The 22668-nt window shown below is 37.8% G+C and overlaps 2 protein-coding genes across 2 annotated transcripts in view; one reads left to right on the top strand and one right to left on the bottom strand.

The window, feature by feature from the left end:
• The first annotated feature begins 3106 nt into the window (after positions 1-3106).
• LOC143399431 (granzyme A-like) lies at positions 3107-10701 on the top strand. The gene is made up of 6 exons (XM_077109398.1): positions 3107-3188; positions 6104-6248; positions 8014-8155; positions 8558-8827; positions 10336-10344; positions 10549-10701. The coding sequence occupies exons 1-6, from the start codon at positions 3119-3121 to the stop codon at positions 10699-10701; spliced, it is 789 nt and encodes a 262-aa protein (XP_076965513.1). The 5' UTR covers positions 3107-3118.
• A 1006-nt stretch (positions 10702-11707) lies between these two features.
• The window catches only part of Cdc20b (cell division cycle 20B), a 47564-nt gene continuing 36603 nt past the window's right edge, over positions 11708-22668 (bottom strand). The window contains exons 7-12 of the mRNA XM_076857697.2: positions 22267-22463; positions 20978-21072; positions 18177-18402; positions 15886-16011; positions 15280-15397; positions 11708-11826 (exon numbers count right to left, since the gene is read on the bottom strand). Coding sequence (XP_076713812.2) covers positions 11708-11826; positions 15280-15397; positions 15886-16011; positions 18177-18402; positions 20978-21072; positions 22267-22463 — 881 coding nt within the window. The remainder of the gene's footprint in view (positions 11827-15279; positions 15398-15885; positions 16012-18176; positions 18403-20977; positions 21073-22266; positions 22464-22668) is intronic.

Raw genomic sequence — 22668 nt, 5'->3', positions numbered from 1 at the left:
TTTGTAAAACAGAAGTTCCTCAAAATGCTAAATATATACTTACTATGTAATTACTCAGATACCCAGTAATTCTACTCCTAGATATAGACCCAAGAGAAATAAAAAACATTATCTGCATTAAGAACTTGTACATGATCATCAAAGGAAACAATTGAGAGCATGAAGAAAGCCTACAGAATGGGAGAATATCTTTGTCACCTGCTTCTCAGACATGGCATTAATATCCAGAATATATAAAGAACTCAAAAAAACTTAACACAAAAAAAACCCCAAATAATCCAATCAATATATGGGCAAAAGAACTAAACAGAAACTTCTCAAAAAAAAGGAACACTAATGGCCAACAAATATATGAAAAAATTCCAACCTCTCCAGCAATTAGGGAAATGCAAAGCAAAACTACATTGAGATTTCATCTTATTCCAGACAGAATGGCAATTATCAAGAATACAAATAGTAATAAATGTTGGCAAGGATGTGGGGGAAAAGGTACACTCACATTGTCAGTGGAACTGCAAATTATTGCAACCACTCTGGAAAGCACTATGGAGATTCCTCAAGAAACTAGACATGGAACCACCATATGACCCAGCTATCCCACTCCTCAGTATAAATCCAAAGTACTTAAAATCAGCATTCTACAGTGATGCAGCCACTTCAGTGTTTATAGTAGCACAATTCACAATAGCCAAGCTGTGGAACAAACCTCTGTGTCCTTCAAGATATGCATGGATAAAGAAAATGTTGTACATATACACAATGGAATATTACTTGGCCATAAAGAAGAATGAAATTATGGCATTTACCAGTAAATGGATGGAAGTAAAGACAATCATGCTAAGTGAAATAAGCCCATCCCAAAAAGTTAGAGGTCAGATGTTTTCTCTGATATGCAAAAACTAATCCAAAATAAAGGAGTAGGGAATAAAATGGGAAAATAGGAAAGGGAAAAAAATGGAGAGGGAATTTTATCCAAATAGAGGAGAGCTCAATAGAGTAGATGAAGGGAATTAAGGAGGAAGGGACAGGAAAAGGGAAGAGCAGTGGACTGATTCTGACTGAGCTTCCATATGTGCGTGCATGGATGTGGCACAGTGGGTCCTGCCATTGTCCTGGTAGTTCCACAGGACACGTAAAAAATCAAGCTGTAAATGGATAAAAAAGGATTGGTAGGGTGGAGGGAGGGGAGCAGGGGGTCTGGGAAGTGCTGGGGACTGAATTAGAGTGGGCTGTGTTCCATGGTTTTGTGATTATGTCAGGCTGTATCCTGGATGGTGAATATATCTAAAAATATTTTTCAAATGGAAAAAACAAACTTGTCCATGAATGTTCATAGAGGCAGATTCATAATAACTGAAAAGTCGATATAAGCCAAACATTCATCAACTGAAGAATGAATAAATAAAATGTTATTTCTATTCAATGGAATATTATTCATCAATAAAAGGAAATGTAGTGACACATGTTACAATATAGATGAACCTCAAAAAACATTATGCTAAATGAAAAAGTCAGTCACAAAAGACTATATTCTATATGGTTCTATTTTTTTTGAAATGTCCAAATAGACAAATCTACAGAATGTGGGTTAAAAGTTGCCTAACAAGAGTGACAGCTGAGAGGTGCAAGTCTTCTTTGGGGATGATGAAAATGTTCCAAATTAGATTCTGGTGTTTTAGTATATTTACACAACTCTGTAAATATACTGAAATCCATCGAAATGTGCATCTTAAATAGATGGACTTTATGGTATGCAAATTATATCATAAAGCTGTTGAAATCAACATAAATGGAAAATGGCAACCACAGGCAGGCACATAAAACCAAAATTGTCAATGTTTCCTTTAAGAAATTTTTAGTAGGTGCAGTCAATTAAAGTTTGACTTTTTAAAAGTGCACTAAAATTACTCACCAAAACCAGAAGGGTATCCCACTTCTTGTACTGAAAATGATTAAACTTTGATACCGTAGTAAGATCTGGAAAAAGGAAATGGGGTCTCCAAAGGGCTCCCTTGTAAGGTCATATGATTTCTAAAAAAGTAACCACTAGATCTGAAGTCATGAGAGTTTTGATTTCTTTACAAGAAAGGAGAGAGAGAGGAAAGGAAAGGAAGGGAGGGGAAAGAAGAGAGTTACCACCAAGGTAAACTGGTCAAGGGTGCTAACCATGGGATTGGCAGCTCAACACCAGCTGGACTGACAGAACACATGACCACATGTATCACAGTAGAGACCACAATCTCTGCTCAGAAAAGGCTAAGGCATTCCGATAGCAAGCATATCCCAAACTGTTCCTCCAGGGACTGAGGTTGATTCTTTTCAGAGTGAGACATTCTCCAGTCCTGGAACAAAATATTCATGTCCAACTCCCATTTTCCTTCTCAGCTAAATCTGGAAAGTAGGATGGATGGAGGGAGGGAGGAAGGGAGGGAGGAAAGAAATAGGTAGGGAGGAAAACTCGACACATCTTTAGTATCTAGAGTTGTGACTATAAAATGAATGTAGGCACAACAGGAGGGCTGAAAAGGACCAGCAGTTCCTACACCACCATCCCATGACCCCAAGCCTGCCACAGACTCTAGGTAGAAGCACAATAAACCATTCTTCCCAAAGCAGGGAAGGGAAATCAAGGCAAGAGCTTAAGTGTACCCCCTGACCTCCTCTTGCACTTGACCTACTAATTCTTATATAACCCAAGGAGATAGCTAGGAAAAAATTGATTAGTGACTAATTTAAGGATTTTTTTAAAAAACTCTAATTTTTAAGTCTTAAAAAAAACTTTCATTCATGGATACAAAAATTAATATTGCTGATGATGAAAAAGGATTTAAAATCTTAGCTGAGACATTTTGAAGTCCCTTCTGGTCTACTGTGTTCTGATAGGAATGTGGCTCCCTGACGCCCTGCTCTGGGAGTAGGATGGATTCCCTTGGCAGCATGCCCACTGGCCACCTTCACTGGCTGCTCTCACTTGAGTTTCATTTTCTAATGTAAACTTTGAAATTTCAAAGAAAGAGAGGGAAGGAAACCACATCCTTTGAACTCTGTTATATAAGACAGAGGTAGTCAAGAGCTGAAAACAGATTTTCATGTTGATTGATGTGGGACACCAGCCACAATGAGCAACTCCTGTACATTTCTCGCATCTTCTCTCTCAATTGTCATTTTTCTCCTGCTAATTTCTGAAGGTAAGACCGATTCTTATCATTTCCATCATAACCATTAAGCTAAATGGAGCAGAGAATCTTTGATAATATTACCTAAAATATTATACTGAGAAAAAAATTTTCTCTAAGTCTTAAAATGTTTAGCATTCTTGTGTGTATATGTGTGTGTGTGTATTTAGCATTCTTATGTGTATGTGTGTGTGTTCTAAATATTTCTTTATTTTGAAGAAAAATATTATTTTCTCTTCATAATTTCTTTTTTAAAAAAAGACAGACTCACTAATATTTATTGCTGCCAATCTATAGTTTGGAAATTGCCAAAACTGATAATGTAAAAATGAGCAGACAACCAAACAAAATACTCTTGAGTTAAGAAAACAAATTGTACCTTTTGGGAAAAGAATAGTAGTACCTTAGTCAGTTCAGCCTTTCTTGCTGCAGAAAATGCATAGATTAGTCTTAAAGACAATTAAGACAAAGCTGCCCGAGACACAGAGGTAAATCAGGGCTGCTTAGAATTCAGGAGTTATTTCTCTAGGCTAGATAGTCTCCACGGGCATAGATCAGGATGCTGGGAAAGTCCTTACATCAGTTCAGGAGAGCTGGAGTGTTTTCTATTCAGTTACCTCTTTGGTGTGCTAAATGGTAACCAATATCCCTGATTTTGTGTGAGTTCCACACACAACATGGGTTGTGATGCTGTAAAATGTATAGTGTTGTCACTGGAAGGCTATTAGTTCCTGAGTAGTTCTAGATTTTCCTTGAGGAACCTACCAGGAAATGAGAACTACCTGGGGCCATTCATAAATATGGAGGCAGCCAGCGTTGCCCCAAAATCCATCAGCTTTGGTAGAAATGGAGAGTAGGGGCTTATGTAACAACCTGAATGCCAGGAATTCTCAGAAAGTTCCCTGGTTTATCTTGCACCTAAAAATGAAAAAAAAATTCAAAAATAACAATGTTGCAGAACATTTGGGACCACACAGTAAGCATTAAAAGCATGGTATGTTATGACCACACTCAGGAGTGTTAAGCATGAAACAGTGAAAATAGGACCTTTTTTTTTTTTAATCCAACTATCTCTTTTGTTCAAAGGAAATAACAAAAGCAACTTTCTCTGCTCCACTCTGTTTCCTGTGTTTGAGAGCATAGTATTGTGTCACAGAGGGAACAGACACAGCAGAGCAGGGCATAATGCTCTGAACCAAGTGGTCTCAACCTCCTACACATAGAACAATCTGGAGAACTTTTTTAAAATACTGACTTCACACTTGCCTCATAAATTCTAATTTAATTTAATTCTAAAGGGACAGAGATTTCAGTATTTCCCACTTACTTTAACCCCAACCCAGAAGAAGAAATACAATTGATAGAAAATATATGAAAAAAATGTCCAACATCTCTAGCAATTAGGAAAATGCAAATCAAAACTACATTGAGTAGTGAGTTTCATCTCACTCCACTCAGAAAGGCAATTATTATAAATACAAGCAACAATAAATGCTGGCAAGAATGTGGGGGTGGGGAGATAGACTCATACATTGCTAGTGGGACTGCAAATAGGAAAGATAATAGTATGAATTGGACATTATGACCCTATGTGCATATATGATTACACAACTGTTGTGAACCTACCTCATATATAACCAGAAGAACAAGAAGTTATACTCCATTTATATATGATGTGTCAAAATGCATTCTACTATAATACACAACTAATTAGATATGTGTTTCTGAGGCCAGTATATGTATTCAACCAAACAATCACAGAATTCTTCAAAGGAGAGTATTTATTGAGTTTGTGATTTTTGCAGTCCTTAAAATCCACAAGTCCAAAAGTGCACCTCTGAAATCTATCTATATCTGACTCACCCTAGGGGAAAAAAGGGAATGTGACTGAAGTTCTTTTAAAGTGTCCTAACCTTCTTATTTCTAAAGCCTAGAATTTTGCCTTCCTATTTCCCTTGTGGAAAATAGAGCCCTTGTGGTCATTCCTTTCCCCTTACCTTCACCCTCATCAAACCTTATGAAAAGCTTCTATGTTAACTTTCTATTGTTAACTTTCTGTGAATTTGGCAGTGAATTAAATTTAATTATGGAATAAGAGGCATTGTGACCTATTCAGGAAATATGAGTCTTAGCCAACAGTCAAGAGAAATATTTTAGATTTCAAGAATATCTGGTATAGAAAGTGGAGAGCCAAGAGTATTCACATACTCATAGACACAGGTCCTCTTGACTAACGGGTATGATATGCCTGTGTTTAGGTCTCATTTTTCTCTAAAAATCAGTCTATACTCCTAACCTACCATCATGGAAATTTTACTAAGACAGAATTCTCTAGTCGTGGCATCTCTCTCCCTTTCCCCCTGTATCACTGGAAAGATCTTAGATTAAACCATGTGTGTTGGCTTTGAGATTGAAGAGAATCCTTCAGTGTAATAGATGATGTTCTCAACCCATGAATGAGCACAATGCAATTCAATAGCCTCACAGTGACCAAAGATCATAGCTAAAAGGTGGTGATATCAAGTTGTATGCTGTGTTTTTGAAAGGGCCTGGGTTGAAAAGGTAAGTCCTCATACTTCCAAAAGCACCCTCTGCTTCCTCAAACTAATACTCAGCCAACAAGTCAGCACCACCACTAGCATGTTCCAAAGCAGCTGCTGGAATAGACCAAAACTCAGTTCTCTGCCTTCTACAGGGCCTGAGGTTAGAGGTTGGTGATAGATTTCCAACCTGTTGTCCCTGGAACACCAACGGCATGGCTTCTGTGGCCACAACAGCAGGGAGCTTTCAGACAGTTCAACAGGACAAGATTTACAGTCAGATGTCTACAGGTCTACGTGGAGAAAAACAAGGGACAAACGAACACAGCTTTATGAAGAGCTCTTTGTGATGGGCATGGATCTGATTCACCTTTTTCTTTTGGGCAGATGGCTGTGTAAGAATTATTGGAGGAAATGAAGTAACTCCTCATTCAAGACCCTACATGGTCTTACTTAAACTTGACAAAAGCAACATCTGTGCTGGCTCTTTGATTGCAACAAACTGGGTGTTGACTGCGGCCCACTGTATCCTGTAAGTGCTTAGTTTTTAAAAACACTTTTGTGAAGATATTCTAATTTGGAGAAATAATAAAAAATCTCTACTAAGCCCCAGGAGATTCACATTTATTTTCAGATCACTTAAGTCTTTGGGTGTCTGCTTTAACCCAAAAGGAAATTAAGCCCAGACTTTCCACAAAGAATCAAGCCAATCTACAAACAGTATCCACAAACTCTTTCTGAAGGTTATCTGCTACAGCTACTGGGTAGAGGTACTGCAAAACATTACCACAGCAGGGAAGGGTTAAAGTTCCACTGCCCAGCGGGCTGGTAGAGCCATCAGATAAAGAAAATCTGTTTCCAATGCCTTCCTGTGTCCCTCAGTGGACCCCTCTCTTTCCTTCAGCCATCCTTTAGCCCTTGTCAGCTATTACCTTGAAACTCTTCCCAGGCCTACTCTTTTCTCCACTCTCTAAACCAAGCCTCTAAACCTGGGCTGTCTAATATGAGAGCCACATGGGATTATACAAACTTAAATCAATTAGAGCTGAATAAAATTGCAAATTTCCTTCCTCAGTCCCACCCTAGCCACATTTGAAGTCCTTAGGTACCACATGTGGCTATTAGCTACCATACAGGACCATGCAGATTTAGACAGCTCCCTGTGCTCTAATGAAAAGCACATTTCTAATGTCTTGAGTGAGACCAATCCCAGCTGATGTGATGGTAAAAGGACAGTATGAATATCAATTGGCAAAATTTATAACAGACTGTCACTAAGCATTAATTGTTAAGAGATTTTGTTAACCAGAATGAAACTTGGGCCCCTCGTTCAGATCACCATCCCTGCAATACACACCTCCTCAACACCATGCAAACAGGGGCCTTTCTAGAGCCATCTGTTGCTAGAAGTTGTTCTATTTAAGACGAGTTCATTGTTCTTTTATAAAGATCTCTTCCATGCCTTAACCTACAACTATATCTAGTGCCTTTTGCTTCTGTCACTGGATTACTGAAAATTTTCTTTTCCTATACTATGCAGCCTAATTCTCTATCACAGCTAAACAGGGTGAGGGGAGCAGGCAAACTAGAACACAGTTTGACTTTCCTGTCATGGAATTCTCGTTTGTTTTTCAATGAACCTAGTTTAGCTTTTTATAAATAAGATAGTAGATGATGATGACTGTCATGGTTTGAATATGGTTTGTCCCTGAAAGGTTCATGTGCTGGAAATGTGGTCCCCAGTGTAACCATATTGAGAGGTAGTGGGACTTTTAAGAGGTACTTGGATCATAGTGTTTCTACCCTCATGAAGAGATTAATGCAGCCTTGAAAGTGGACTAATTACCACGAGAGCAGTTATTATAAAGCAAGTTCAGCTTCCTCAACTCACTTTCTGCTTCCTCCATTCTGTACCTACACTTCCACACACCTGCTCATCTACACATGCCTGCTTCCCACTTTTCTGCCATGAGTTGACATGGCATGAGGCCCTCATCAGAAGCTAAACAGATGCCATGCCCTTAGACTCCAAAACTGTGAGTAAAAGAAAACCTCTTTTCTTTATAAGTCACTCAGCCTTGGGTGTTTTGTTACAGCAACATAAAACTAAGACAATGATGACAATGGATTCATAAGCATCTTACTTTCTACCCTTTAAAGCACACATTTTATTTTGAGCCATGAAGTACTTCTACAGAAGTATATTTACAAACAATACAATGAAATTGATCAACACATAATATGCTCTGGTTCTGATTAAAGAATAAACCCAGTAAATAGTGTTGTTTCTATTCCAGGAGCAAAAGATCTCAGGTCATTCTTGGGGCTCACTCAATTACCAAGCATGAGACAGAAAAGCAGATAATGTCTGTCAAGAAAGAGTTTCCCTACCCATGCTATGATAAATACACACATGAAGGTGATCTTAAACTTCTACAGGTATGTGCCTTTGATCATGTTCTTTTGTTTTAGAACCCTCTTCAATATGGCCACCTCATAGAAGCCTTTCCTCAGTGCCTCTACTGTATAATATCATGCAAGGGGGTCACAGTGGGTTGGGATAGAATTTCAGTTAAAAAAGTCAATGTTTGTCAGGCACATTGGCACACACCGTAATTCTAGCAGCTGAGGAGGCTGAGGCAGAAGTATTGCAAGTTCAAGGTCATCCTCAGAAATTATGTGAGGTGCTAAGCAACTTAGCAAGATCCTGTTTCAAAATAAAAAGGGTTGGGTATTAGCCTCAATGGTTAAGCATTCCTGGGCTCAATCCTTGGTACAAAAAAAAAAAAAAAGTCAATGTTTATCTATTTCTATTAACTCATTATGCTTGTCATCCAACAGCTGAAGAAACGTGCAAAAATTAATAAAAATGTGGCTATCCTTCAACTACCTGAAAGGGGGGACGATGTGAAACCAGGAACCATGTGTCGAGTTGCAGGGTGGGGCATGGTTCACAATAAGTCACCTCCATCAGATACTTTGAGAGAAGTCAATGTTACCATCATAGACAGAAAAATCTGCAATGATAAAGATCACTATGATTTTAAACCTGTGATTGGACTGAACATGGTTTGTGCTGGAAGCCCCCGTGGTGGAAAAGATTCATGCAATGTAAGTAAAATAAGATCTCACACATTAGCTATGGAGTAAGGCATGCAGATACAATGTAATGGCCTGCTCTGTCTTGTCACAACTTCTACAGGGTTTTAGTGATTTTTCAAAGAATTTGATAAAACCCCAGTGAAATATAGTGATGTTCTCAGCTTAAATGAGCCATTGAAAATAAGAAGTTTTCTGCTAGTGCATGGTTGACCTACTACATCGTCCTGGTTTTGTATCAAAAACCACTAAGAAGCAATGCTTTTTTTCTCATTTTTCATATTACCTTAAATAGATCTAAACTTGAAGATATATACAACACTGAGGAGAGCTTAAATCGGGACTCCTCAAAGGCCTTGGGTCTCTTCTCCATCCTCAGTACCACCCCAAAAGTTCCTCTGTCATTTAACCTGAGCGATCTTGAAAGTCTGTCATTCCCAAGCCTGTCTGAGGACCTTAGGCTAAACCTCAGAGCTTCCTAGAACTGAGTAAATTCCCAGCAAACAACTTCCAAGTCTGAGCCACACCACAGAAAATGTAAGCTTCTATCCCAAGGTCCCCTGAGAAAAAGAGGGACAGACTCTGTTTAAAGACAGGAACAGAAAAAATACTTTCCAGATTTTTAAGCTTAGGTACTGGTTTGTCATTTCCCACCTTTCACCAAGACCCTAGGAACTCTCAGAAGTGTGTGCAATGCATGACTGGAGAATTACCAGACACTGAGAGAGCCAGAGGTCTCCGTCTCCCAGGTACCGTATCCTGCCTTCAGGACCAAGGCTAGCCAGATCCCAGGGAAAGATGGCACTTGTCTTTAGCACTCTTCTGTACTCTCTTCTTTAGCCTCCCTCCCACATACTTCAACATACTCCACTTTAGGCACCCAGGAACCCAGAACTTCCTACTTTTGGATCTCATATACCACATCCTGAGGCTACAGCAGTCTCCCCAAATGCTAGTCCCCTCCTACCAGCCAATCCCTACCAATGGCACTTAACAATCCCACCTTACTCTCTCAATACCCTGGGCTGCTCATTGATAACTTAAGCATAAAAGACTAATTCTGCAAATTCCAGGTGCTATAACAGGCAGGGGAAATCAATCTATTTAGGGAGGAATCCAATTTCTCAGATGGTTCCTTATTTTATGCAGTCATAAAACCAAGCTTCCAAAAAAGGATTTTGGTTTTGTTTTTGTGTGAAGACAGTTGTCTGCTAGAGGAACCAGAAAACATGGCTTTTATTCTTTGCCTTATTGTATCATCTGCATTTGAAAACGTATCCCTTGAGTCACTAAGTTTTTAGGAGAGATGACAAACAGGAGGGGACCTGGAAGCTACTATTTGTGCTAGAAGCAGAGAATCAACCTCAAAATTTCCATTTTCATTGGTATATAAATAAACAAAGTTTATTTATATACAGTTTTAAAATATTAAAATAATTCAAAGCATTTTGATTTTTTAAGCATTAATTTTCAGTTAAGTCAAGGTTGTTCTTTTTTAATATTTATTTTTTTAGTTGTAGCTGGACACAGTATCTTTAATTGATTCATTTTTATGTGGTGCTGAGGATCAAACCCAGGACCTCGCCCATGCTAGGTGAGCACTCTACCGTTGAGCTACAATCCCAGCCCAAGGTTGTTCTTACCTCTATAATAAATGCTGTAGAATTTCCTCCATTTCTCTAGTCGTGTTTCACAAACTGACCCCAGCCCCAACCCCTCTTGTCTTCCCCCAGGGAAGCCCTTTGCTATGCGAGGGCATTTTCAGAGGCACCACTGCCTTTGGCCTTCAAGGGAGATGTGGAGCCCCTCAAGGGCCTGGCATCTACACTCTCCTCTCAGAGAAACACCTCAACTGGATAATGAAGACTGTGAAGGGAGAAGTTTAGGTGATCGTAATTTATTTCACTTGCTGTCACTTCCTTAATCATATTGCAAATAAAATCAACTTGTATGACTGTTTCTCTCCTACAATGTTAGTGGGTTTGAATGTGTTCCCAAATTTCATGTGTTGGAAAGCTCCAATGCAACTGGATTGGGAGCTGTGGTCTAATAAAAGGTGATCGGGTTATGAGAGCTTTGCCCTTACGAATGGATTACTGTCATTATTATGGGAGTCAGATGATAACCATGAGAGTGGGTTTGTCATAAAAGCAGCTCCCTCTTCTTTCTTGGTCTCTTGTGGGTGTCACTTTCACTTTCTGCCATAGGGTGACACCATGTAAAGACCCTCACCAGATGCCAGTGCCATGCATTTGGACCTCCCAGCCTCCAATACCATGAGCTAAATGAACTCATATTATTTATAAGTTACCCAGTTTTGTGTATTTTGTAATAGCAGACTAAAACATGAAGAAAAAGGAAATGCTACAGAAGAGCTATTTTAGAGGAAATAATATGCACGCTTAATATAACACATAGCATGTAGGAGGATTTTAATAAGAATTTTTCAAGTGAATGGGTTGAGTTTGAGCTAAAGATTGAACTCTTTCAAAAAGGAAATATCTAGAAGCAGTAAGAAATATGAATTTGGAACTTAAGGGAAAAGTTGGATGGGAAAGAACCAAGGTTTGCTATAGATATTATTCTGACTTCAGCAGTAAAAATAGATCTTTAAAAATGAAGAGATAAAGAGAAGGCAGAGAAGGAGGAAGTCTGGGAGGAGGGAAGAGAAGGAAGGAGGGAGAGGGAAGCAGAGAGAAGCAGAGAAGCAGAGAGATGATCTCTAGGAGATGCAAAGAAAGAAGCAGGGCTAATAAAGTAGCCTGAGAGAGAAGGTCAGAGGAGCAGGCGTTCACACTGGAAAGAGCCCTTCGTCATGTTGGATACTCATAACAATCACGTGGAGAACAAAAACCAGTATCACTACTCTCACTTAAAAGGAAGAAACTGCATCTAGGAAGGGTTGGGTGACTGGCAGCACTTCCACACGGTGGCCGTCCCATCAGCTGCAGCAGAAAACACCTGGGTCTGGTCTGGACTCAAGGCCAGGTGCAGCACTCTGCCTCTGTGACCTGAGAGAAGAAGAACAGTTCATATTCTCATATTCTACGTGTCCAGGGCTGTTGTTAAAGACTGTAGGAAACCTCATGTGGGGCCATACATTCCATCCAGGGGTAAAAGGCCTCCCCACTCCACCATTCAGAGCTGGCTCCTATAAAGGCATGCTGGGAAACACCAGCCAGATCTGACTCAGATGCAGCTCCAAGTGTCTGAGGTTTTGACAAGCATTTCTCCTCTAGTGCTCCTCCCCCATATCAATATCCTGGGGCTACCATAGCAAATGACCACAAACTGTGTGGCTGAGAACAAGGGAAGAAGATCCTCTCAGTCTAGAGATGGGAAGTCTAACATGTAGGGGTCAGCAGGCTGCACTCCTTCAGGGGACTGGGGTATGGCTTCTGTGCCTTGGCACTCCTGGTGTCTGGCAGCTGTTGGCAATCCTTGTTTTGTGGCCACATCACTCCAATCTCTGTCTCTGAGTTCACATAGTTCCTCTTCTGTGTGTTTGCCCTCTGTTTCTCTTATAAGAACACTCTTCATTGGACTTAGGGTTCACCCAAATAATCCAGGTTGAACTCACAGTAATTACATCAATCTACTTACTGTATAGTTGGGAAATGCCATCTGTATCTCAGACAAAGAACCACTTTTAGCGATTACCTCCCAAGTTCCAAGAATACTGTCACTAGATGCCTTGAAATGTTGTTGGGTTTTTTTTTCATGTTGTTGTGGTCATAAATGAGACCACATATTGGCACATTTACTATGGACTTCAGAAACCAAATCAAAGACCAGTTCTCACATGGAAGCTAGAAACTGACTACTCCTGTTTGAAAGCTTAGGAGTTACAATTATTTTGGAGGTAGGAATAATTATAAGTTATCTTTCTCCTGTAGTCAGATGGGTGAGGTCTCTTTAACTAAAATTACCCCCTACAGAATCATGACTGTGGTTAACAATGTGAGGCTTAGTAAAGATATGACTATAATCTAGAATAGCTTTTTTTCTCTTTGACCATTACTCACAGTCAAAATTACATTATATGCAGCAATCCTATATCTAGATAGGTAAATTTAGTGCATATCTCTAACAAAAACTTCACAAACCAACACCTATTTTTCTATTTTTTCCATTCAATTTATACTATCATATTCTATTTTATAGTATTCTATTTAATTTTTTAATTTTGATCTTAACTTATTACATTGATAGTCTAATGATTCACAACCCCAGGTTTAGAAGTCCCTAATCCAGGTCTTAGTCAAGGTCTCAAGATGAAAACACGTAGAAAGTAAACATCAGAGCAGTTCCATGCCAAAGGGCTATGATCCATAGAGTGGTTCATAGAACAAGTACCTCAGAATGCACCCCAGATTTATTTGGAAAAAATACCAGAACCTCCTCTGAAAGAATAACACTACATATAATGTATCCAAGCCTTTGAGATATCCTTAAGAAAGAACTGTTCTCATTTAACCCAGAACTCCAAAGTCATCTGACCACATGATGTGTGCTTGTGTAACAATCATTCTGCTAAACACTTTTGGGAAATATTCCATATAAAAAGAATGACCAGGTTAGAAATGAAAACCAGTATTTCAGAGCTCAAAAATATCCACATCTTCAACCACCAACATTTTAAGAAAAGAAAAGGTTAAACAAACTATTTGAAGTTTTTTCTGATAATAGTAAAAGAAATACCAAAGAATTAAAACTAAAGTACTTAACAGCTTGTTAAGGCCAATAAAGAGAAAAAAAATGTACCTGTATGTAGTCTTTATTCCAAGAATAGGAAAATTGATTCAAGTATCTATCCCATACCTCCACCTAGCTAAGGCCCTACCAGCTATTGGAATTGTAAAGAACCTGGTATTAAGGCCTGATTGGAAATATTTCTCTGAAAAATCCCAGGGAGTTCTGTATCTTATGGTTTAAAATAAGGAAGGGATCAATTCATTCACCTCCTACATTTGTACCTTGTCACCAAAGTGGCTCTGTCAAAATTTGCCTTTCTTGTTTATCAGACCACACAGTGTGAGAGTTGAAGAAAAGTTCATTCTGAGGTTAACCAGGGGTCTGCAGGGCTGGCCAGCAGAGGCAGGAAGTCTATCTGATAAGAACATTTTGTTATTGCCAAATAACGTTCTCACAATCTCCAAAGAGAGGTGTGGTATTAGCACTATCTAATTTTGCATATATTTGTTTTCTGTATATCTCCTTTCACAAAGTATAGCCTCCATGAGAGTAAAAACATCGTCTCTCTCCTTTACCTGCATATCATCTGCATCCCACAATGTTCTGGGAATATAGTAGAATTGACCAGAAGACAAGATCAAGTGGAGAAAGGAAAAAATGAGATATACCATCAGAGATCTAGAGGAGCCAGTGCTCTGTCCCTTCTTCAGCCACCACTTTTGTCTTCCTGTCTCTCAGGGCTGGGTAGAAGCAGACACCTACTTGCCCCAGGCCCCCTCTAACATTCAAGTATCAAGACCCTGAGGACAGGACCTGGTTCTTTCCTCTATCATGATAAGTCTCAAAAAAGACCCAATATGGCAATTATCAAGGATATAAATAATAATAAATGGGCTGGGGTTGTGGCTCACCAGTAGAGTGCTCACGTCTCACATATGAGACCCTGGGTTCAATCCTCAGCATCACATACAAAAATAAACAAGTGAAATAAAGGTGTTGTGTCCAGCTACAACTAAAAAATAAATATTAAAAATAATAATAAATACTGGGGAAGATGTGGGGAAAAAGAAACACTTTTACACTGTTGGTGGTATTGTAAATTAGTACAACCATTATGGAAATCAGCATGGAAGTTCCTCTAAAGACTAGGAATGGAACTGCCATGCAACCTAGCTATACAACTACTTGGTATTTATCCTAAAGAATTAAAGTCATCATACTACAGAAGGGGGAAAAAGACACAATAAAAGTTTGTAGAACTAAATTGAGAAAGAATAAAGGTCTGGAGCTGGGGGTTTGGCTCAGACATAGAACACATGCTTAGTACACACATGGGTTCAAATCCCAGCGCCAAAATTAAAAAAAAAAAAAAAAGATAGCAGTCTGCCTTGAAAGGACAGATATTCACAGAGGAAGCCTCATGAGTTTTAGTGGCTTCCCTGCATATATCAATTTCTCGCCCTTTCAGATTTCCTTGATTCTACACTGCTAAGTTTTCTTCAAAATAAGATGTTATGGTGCTAAATGTATAATCCATACAAAAATACAAAGAGAAGACTTGACAATTTTAAATGATGAACAATTACAATCAAGTTCAGAAACACTAATCTATACACTCTCTAAAGTGGGGTAGATGTAGGACTTTTTCCTCTTTTGAAATATCTACATTGACAAGTTAGAAGGAGAAAAATTCTTCATTCAGGTTTTTTCTACCAATGATAACCCACTTTTTCATAGGTACACGGCATTTTACTTACCCATTCACTTACCAAAAAATCCACCTGACCTGGACAGAGTGGGACACGTCCACAGAGTCACATCATTCTTAGGAGTACCTTGGCCTGTTGCAATCTCCTTTGTCTTAGGTAGCCAGATTAAAGAACAAATCTGCAATGATGACCATAAAATTTTAGCAATTTCTGATTCATTTTCAATGTACTTAAGTGGATTTTAGACAGTGTGCTCTTTCTACCACCCATCCCCCATTCGCAGCTGGTGTTAAGGAATTATATTAGTTTTAAGAAAGTTTATCACATAGCAACCAAAGACCAAGGATATTAAGTAGGTTTAGAAACAATAAACTGATGAGTTTACATGAACCAGGATCCCTGGCCAGGAAGAGCCAGACTGCTGTCAAGTTCTACAATCAAAGCAGTGGTGAGAAAGAAGGGAATTGGGGTGGTGGGGGATAAATTAAACTAACTTTGGACTTACAGATTAGGAGGTTTTACAAAAAAGAAACTCTTGAAGACTGAAATTCCCTATGGACTCAGTAGGTGAGGAGAAGTGTATTTGGGTTCTATGCTTTATCATAAATTATTTTCACCAGAAACTAGATAATTGAATTGAAATTGAACTCCAGAGGAGATTTTTACCTGTGAGTTTGTGCTTGGAGTCTGGATGCTCTTCCCAGTATTTATATCCAAGATATGCAGGCATCCATCTTTCATTCCTCCTCCAACAGCAAGGACCGCAGACTGCCAGGGACACCAATCCATAGCCTTTAAAGTTTTGAATAATAGCACAGATAGGTCAGGACTCAGGGGTCTGCAGCAATGGCCGCTCTTCTGGTCCTGCCACCCAAAGGTAGGAGCAACAGCACCTTCCAGAGTTTACTTCTCAGGAACTAGAAGCCACTTCTGGAAGGGAAGGCACCCATTACAACTCTTCTTCAAATTACACTAACAATTGTGGATATTTTATTATAGAAAGATTACAACGATAACATGTGGGGGGAACCTACATGCAACACATGCTATGGGGCAAAACTCTGCTACTGGAGTGGCTCATGTGTGCCCCAGAATATGGTTCTGAAATGCATCTTTTCCCTAGTTTGTCTACCTGTGTCCTAGGGTTCCAGGTAGTGGTCAGACAAAAAAGAGCTCCAAGTAATTACTCACAACTCAAAAATCTCAAAATGCATTTCAAATCCTGACACATTTCAGAAAAGAAAACTTATTTTATAAATGGCTATAGTTAACTCTGAAAAATAGGAATTGGCATCTCACATTTGTATTGATTATTGATATGACTAGTAACAATAACTTTTAAAAATATTTAGCAAACATTTTATTTATCTTTAACTATATACATTTATCAGTCATCCTAAAAACTAATCTCATTTTTGCATATCATCTTCTGTACATGAAAATATTTTATAAAGTAGAAAACTCTGGGTTTATGCTATTTTAATTTTCTCTTGTTTATTTGATAAACAGTTTTTTATATTTTAACACACTTTTCATAGTTATCATTTTAATAATCTCATTCTATATAATCATGTACACTAATTGATTTTGTTCTTCTAATGATGAAACCCATGTTGTTGTTTTTTTATTTTATTCTGGTTTGGTTTTATAGGGTTGTATTGATTTTTTTTTAAAGAGGAATGGAATTTTTTGTTGTTTTCATGTGTTTCATTTGTTGTTTGCTTTTATTTTTTTTTAAATGTAAGATAGTAATTCTTCCTGGTTAAAGATTACTTGGATTTTAAATTACTAATGAAATATTAGTAATTTAAATATTTGTCAATGTAGATATTTCAATATCTAATGAAATTATAATAATTATAAAACAGATAAGGGGAATTTATTTTGCATTTCTCTTATTAACCATAATGAGCTACTTCCTATGCATTTGTATTTCTCTAGCACTTCCCCACATGAATTATTTATCCTTTTGTCCATCTAAATACCTGCACCTAAATGTTTTTTTCTTATAAACTTGGTTGTATTTTTCAAAAACATACACCTAAGTATACAATAGCTGTTCTCTTCACCAATCTGCATTTAACCAACTTGTTAAATTTACAAAGTTCTCCATTACTTTAATAAAAGATATTTATTCCTACCCTTGATAAGCTTGTAGTTTATTCTCTAGAGTGCTCCATACCCCTTTTTCTGTGGATAAAATTGTAGATGTATCTAGTCCACTGTATTTTACCAAACCTGTTTATGACAGGGGAGCGTGGTATTATATTTGTGTGATTTACTTAAATCATGTGTAAATATGTAAGTAAATCATCTACTTCATTGATAATTAAAGATAATTGTTATTTCTATGAAAACTAAGTAAAATATTTAACTTAGTTTTATATTTAGGAGCTCTTTTTAAAGCCTAGTACCAACTGAACATGAGAATGTGACCAAAGGCAGCCCAGAGTCCTCCCTGGCATTTTTCCACTGGAGTCACAGGAAAGTTGACTTTCTTATCCAGAGCCCATCTGGGAGAACCTGAATCAGAAGCTGCAATAGCCATGTTGCCCAATCAACAGAGTCTGAAGAAAGACTGAAACTAAACTGAGAGAAGCAGATCCAAGAGCCAAAGAGGCAGAACTCAGATAACAGTGCTCAAAATTATCTTAGATCCAACCAAGATTTGAAACAACTGCATATACCCAGGATTCCACAGTTACATGAGAAAATAAATTTACTTTTCAGCTTATGCTTGAGCTTTACTTTGATTTCAGTCATCTACAGCCAAAAAGTCTGACTTATGGGAAATATAAATAGCCCTGTCTTTCAGGAGAGTGATGACAAAATACAAAACAAATTCTGGAAGAAGAAAAAATTTTCAAACAATTGGCTTAATGGTTTTCTTCTTATATACGAAGGATACTCAGTGGTCTCTGAGAAATGGAAATCTGGAATGGTTTTGGATTTTTTACCTTGACTGCTGTAGATTGAGGCAGTACTTTCAGTGGTTGGCCCCGTGCACTGGCACCCGGATCATAGGGCCATATTGTCAGCAGCCCATCACTACAGCCGCTAGAAAGCAACCTGCCATCCAGTGACCATTTCAGAGCACAAACAGCTTGCTTGTGGCAAAGTGTTCCAACATGATGCTGGGCTATACGTACATCGTGATGATACACATGCCCCAGTCTCGACCCACTGCATGGGAGGTAAAGTAGCAGGTTTACATAACAGAAAAATCAAGACCTGTTTCTATATAAGCATTTGAAAACATGAAGGAAAGCACAGTTCAAGGTAAACTACTGAAAGACCCTTTAGGACTCTTCCAAAGATAGATGGAAATTGTTTAGTTTAATAAAGATGACGTATTCTGTCCCAATGACTCTTTTCACAAGCGAAACAGGTTTTTCTGGCAAAGTTTCACTGGCATCAAAACTTTATCTTTTGGGGCTAGGATTGTGGTTCAGTGGTAGAGCACTTGCCTAGCATGTGTGAGGCACTGGATTCGATCCTCAGCACCACGTATAAATAAATGAATAAAATAAAGATCCATCAACCTCTGAAAAAAAAATTTAAAAAAAGAAAAAAGTATCTTTTGAAAAATGTCTCTAGGGGCTGAGATTGTAGGTCAGCGGTAGAGTGCTTGCCTAGCACATGTGAGGCACTGGGTTCAATTCTCAGCACCACATATAAATAAATAAAATAAACATCCATCAACAACTAAAAAAAAAAAAAATTTTAAACAAAAATGTCTCTAATGGCTTTAAAATAAAGTAGTCAGCCATAGAAAATATAAATTTAGGCTACCAGACCTTCCCAGCAAGTAGTTTATATACTGGACCTGTGAAATATTACTTCTCCAAAACTCAGAATATTTCATTTTCTCACTGAAATGGTTTTAGAATATATTTATAGTAAAGTATTAGACATAAAAATTTATTGTTTCCTTTTTCTAAAATGTATATTCCTACTAATCAAAAGATCTACTCAGTTTTGACAATAAATTCCTTTTACTAAAATGTAAAAGGAATTTAAAACTAACAATTTCATTGTAAACTGCAATGATTCAAAATCAGTGGATAAAGTACCTATTCCCAGTAAGTTAGATCCAAACAATGATGAAGGTCATACCACTTTTTCCAAGATAATGAACTCTTTCAAGGCCAATTTGATGTTCTCTAAGGAGCAGGAAAATAACTTCCTACAACTATATTTGAAATTTCTCAAAGCCCAGTGTCACTTTTTAAAATTTATTTAGGCACAACACTGACTAGCATTCTGATTTACAGTGTGGGCTCTGGAACCATAGTGGGTTCAAATCCCAACTCTGTCCCACATTAAACATGTGACTTCCATTTAATATCTCAGTTTGTTCACCTAAAAAAATTAGGTATTAGAAACCACTTTAAAGCCAGGCATGGTGATGCACACCTGTAATCCCAACAGCTGAGGAGGCTGAGGTAAGAGGCTCATGAGTTCAAAGTCAGCCTCAGTGATTTAGCAAGGCCCTAAGCAACTCAGCAAGACCCTGTTCTCTAAATAAAATATTTTTAAAAAAATAATTAGGGATGTGGTTCAGTAGTTGGGTTCAATCTCCAGTACCAAAAAAAAATCACCTTATATTGTTATTACAAGGATTAAATCAAGATTTTACACATAAAAAATATAGCACAATGCCTGGAACAGAGCAGTTAAAAATATTTACTATCATTATAAGAAAGGATCTGTTTATTCTTTTCATGAATAATGAAACTAATCTTTAACAATAAAGACTACAAAAGGAAATTTAGTATGGAATTGAACTAACTACAACAGCTACTTAAAGAAATTGTTAAAGGCTTTTGTAACATAAGTCTACCTTAGGAAATATATTACAGAGATGAATGGCTATTGTTAATAGCAAATCTATTTAAGCCTATTATGTAGGACCATAGGAAAAAATCACTTTACTTTTCTAGTTAAAAATAAGCAATTAGACTACATCAGCAGTTCCCAAAATGATGCATCATCATCACTTGGGAAACTAGAAATACAAATGATCATCCTCCTCTAAGAGCTAATGAATGAGGAATTCCTGGAGTGAGGAGAGTGGTTGGTGTTTTAAGGAGCTCTCTAGATGATTCTGATTCACACTCAAGTTTGAGAATCACTGAACAGGGTCATCTATGAGGTTCCTTCCAACAGACTTTAGTGGGTCTGTATATTGGAAATATACCCCAGAAACCTAACATATTCCATAATATTGATGCCAATGGAAATAAACATTTGATTTTAGCAAAATGTTACTGTAGCAGATACTACTTGGTAGAGAAGAGAGTTTTGCATTTTATCTGAACAATCTGAAGACACACAGCTGTCTTGGTGTGTGTGGGCACTGGAATATGTATACCACAGAAGGCCTGAATACCTGAGAGGGTGGGCTCAGAACTGGAAAAAAAAAAAAAAAAAGCCTAATGTCTCATTTCATTCCACTTGGTTTTGTTTTTTTTTTTTTTTTTTTTTTTTTTTAGAGAGAGTGAGAGAGTGAGAGAGAGAGAGAGAGAGAGAATTTTTTTTTAGTATTTATTCTTTAGATTTCGGCAGACACAACATCTTTGTTTGTATGTGGTGCTGAGGATCAAACCCAGGCCGCACGCATGCCAGGCGAGCGCGCTACCGCTTGAGCCACATCCCCAGCCCTCCATTTGGTTTTAAATATTATAGTTCTCTTCACTCAGTCCCCATAATCAATTGGTGATATAAATACAGATGGCTCAAATAAGACACTTCTTACCTGCTGAGGAGATAATGATTCCAGCTCAGGGCCCCAACTACTGACAAGTGACCAAGCATATTTCTCAGCCGCTTTTTAGTTACCACATCCCATAACTGATAAAAAAAAAAAAAATGAATGAGCAGAAATTACATAGCATTGACCTTCTCATAGCCCACTGTCTTCTTGAAGACCTGACCTCCAATTGCTCTTAATGTAGCCAGTCTGTTATCAAATAAGTGAAAATTCAGCACCCTATCTATAACCAGAAGTTCTCAACTCTGTCTGCATGCTAGGATCACCTGGGATTTTGTAAAATACTCTGGATGCTGGCACTTCTGATTTAATTGGTGGAGTAGAACCTGGGGATATGGCATTTATTATTAAAGCTCCCTGTATGAATGTACAACCAAGGGTTGACAGTCATCACACACACTTCCAGCTTCTTCTAAGCCGTGGGACTTCCAAACTTTGGAATCCAACTTCAGTTACCAAAATATGTATGAACAGGTTGAGCATAGAATTTTTATCACCTGAGGATCCCAAATCCAAAAATCCAAAATCCAAATTCTCCAAAATCTAAAGTTTTTTGATTAATTGCATAAATAAAATTTTGGTGCCTGAACACTTCCTAGAGTCAGAAATTTAATTTACTGCTAAGAGACTCCTTTCCTACTAGCCACAGATGATAATCTGACCCAGATAAGGAATGACAACTTTGAATTAAGAAGAAATCATGACATGATCTTCACAGCATCCTCTATCATTTCGAAGATGAGGAACAGGTGAGCCCTCTGTGGCCCTCCTAGATCATCTAGAACATGGGCAACACTGTGTAAACCATTGTTAATAAACAATAAGAATGATATATGAAAAATTACATAGATGAAAATTTAATAAATTATCAGCCTATCAGGAAAAAGAATCCATTCATTTCACATAGCTCTACTCCAAATCACAGCTTCAGGTAAAAAAGAAGTGAAAGGGCTTTCTCTCTCCAAAGTTCCAAAACTAAGAAGTCTACAAATCCAACTTCAGTTTGATAGAAAAAATGTTACAAAAACAACAATAAGTTAAATATGACAGAAAGAAATATTGTGGAGGAAACTAAGCAGAATACCCTTAAGTCTGATTGAAATGTCATTCAGAGAAAAAAGGAAAAAAACAAAGTGGTATCTCCCCTTGCTTCCCACAGCCCTATGTGCCACTCTAAGCTAGTTTCTCTATACATTAGTGACATGTTATAAAAGTGAATTTTAGTTTTCTGATAATCACACAAGAACTTTATGAGAAAAGAAACTGTCCCATACTTGCACTTCTCCCTCACTGGTGCCAACTGCCAGGCATGTTCCCTCTTTTATCCAGGATACAGAAGACACATAGTTGCAAGTGAGACCCAAGTCTATGTTTTCAACCCCATTGTGGTTTTCCCCATTCCAGATGTACACAGCAGATCCAAGGGCTACAGCAACAACATTTTTAAAACTCCAGTCCAGGATATTCAGATCTATTAAAAAAAAAAGACATTTTAAATTAGGGTGATTCTATAGCCAAAGAAATACTTCCCAAGTAAATAATTTTGTTTATAGATATGGGAGAAATAATAAGATCTTCCCATGGTCTGTCATAAAATAGAATTACAAATCCAAGCAGATTATTAGAAGTTCAAAAATAACAACTGGAATAGAATCTGGTTCAAGACTCACAGGGAA

The sequence above is a fragment of the Callospermophilus lateralis genome, chromosome 5 (assembly GCF_048772815.1).
Source record: "Callospermophilus lateralis isolate mCalLat2 chromosome 5, mCalLat2.hap1, whole genome shotgun sequence".
NCBI classification, from domain to species: domain Eukaryota; kingdom Metazoa; phylum Chordata; class Mammalia; order Rodentia; family Sciuridae; genus Callospermophilus; species Callospermophilus lateralis.
The sequence above is the reverse complement of the archived record's forward strand: the minus strand, read 5'-3'. Positions and strand labels throughout refer to the sequence as shown.

Bases quoted from the DNA above. Each gene is read 5' to 3' on its own strand.
- LOC143399431 (XM_077109398.1), top strand. From the start codon at position 3,119: ATGAGCAACTCCTGTACATTTCTCGCATCTTCTCTCTCAATTGTCATT. The intron at 3,189-6,103 runs GTAAGACCGATT...TCTTTTGGGCAG, and splicing joins TCTCCTGCTAATTTCTGAAG to ATGGCTGTGTAAGAATTATT. The intron at 8,156-8,557 runs GTATGTGCCTTT...GTCATCCAACAG, and splicing joins GTGATCTTAAACTTCTACAG to CTGAAGAAACGTGCAAAAAT.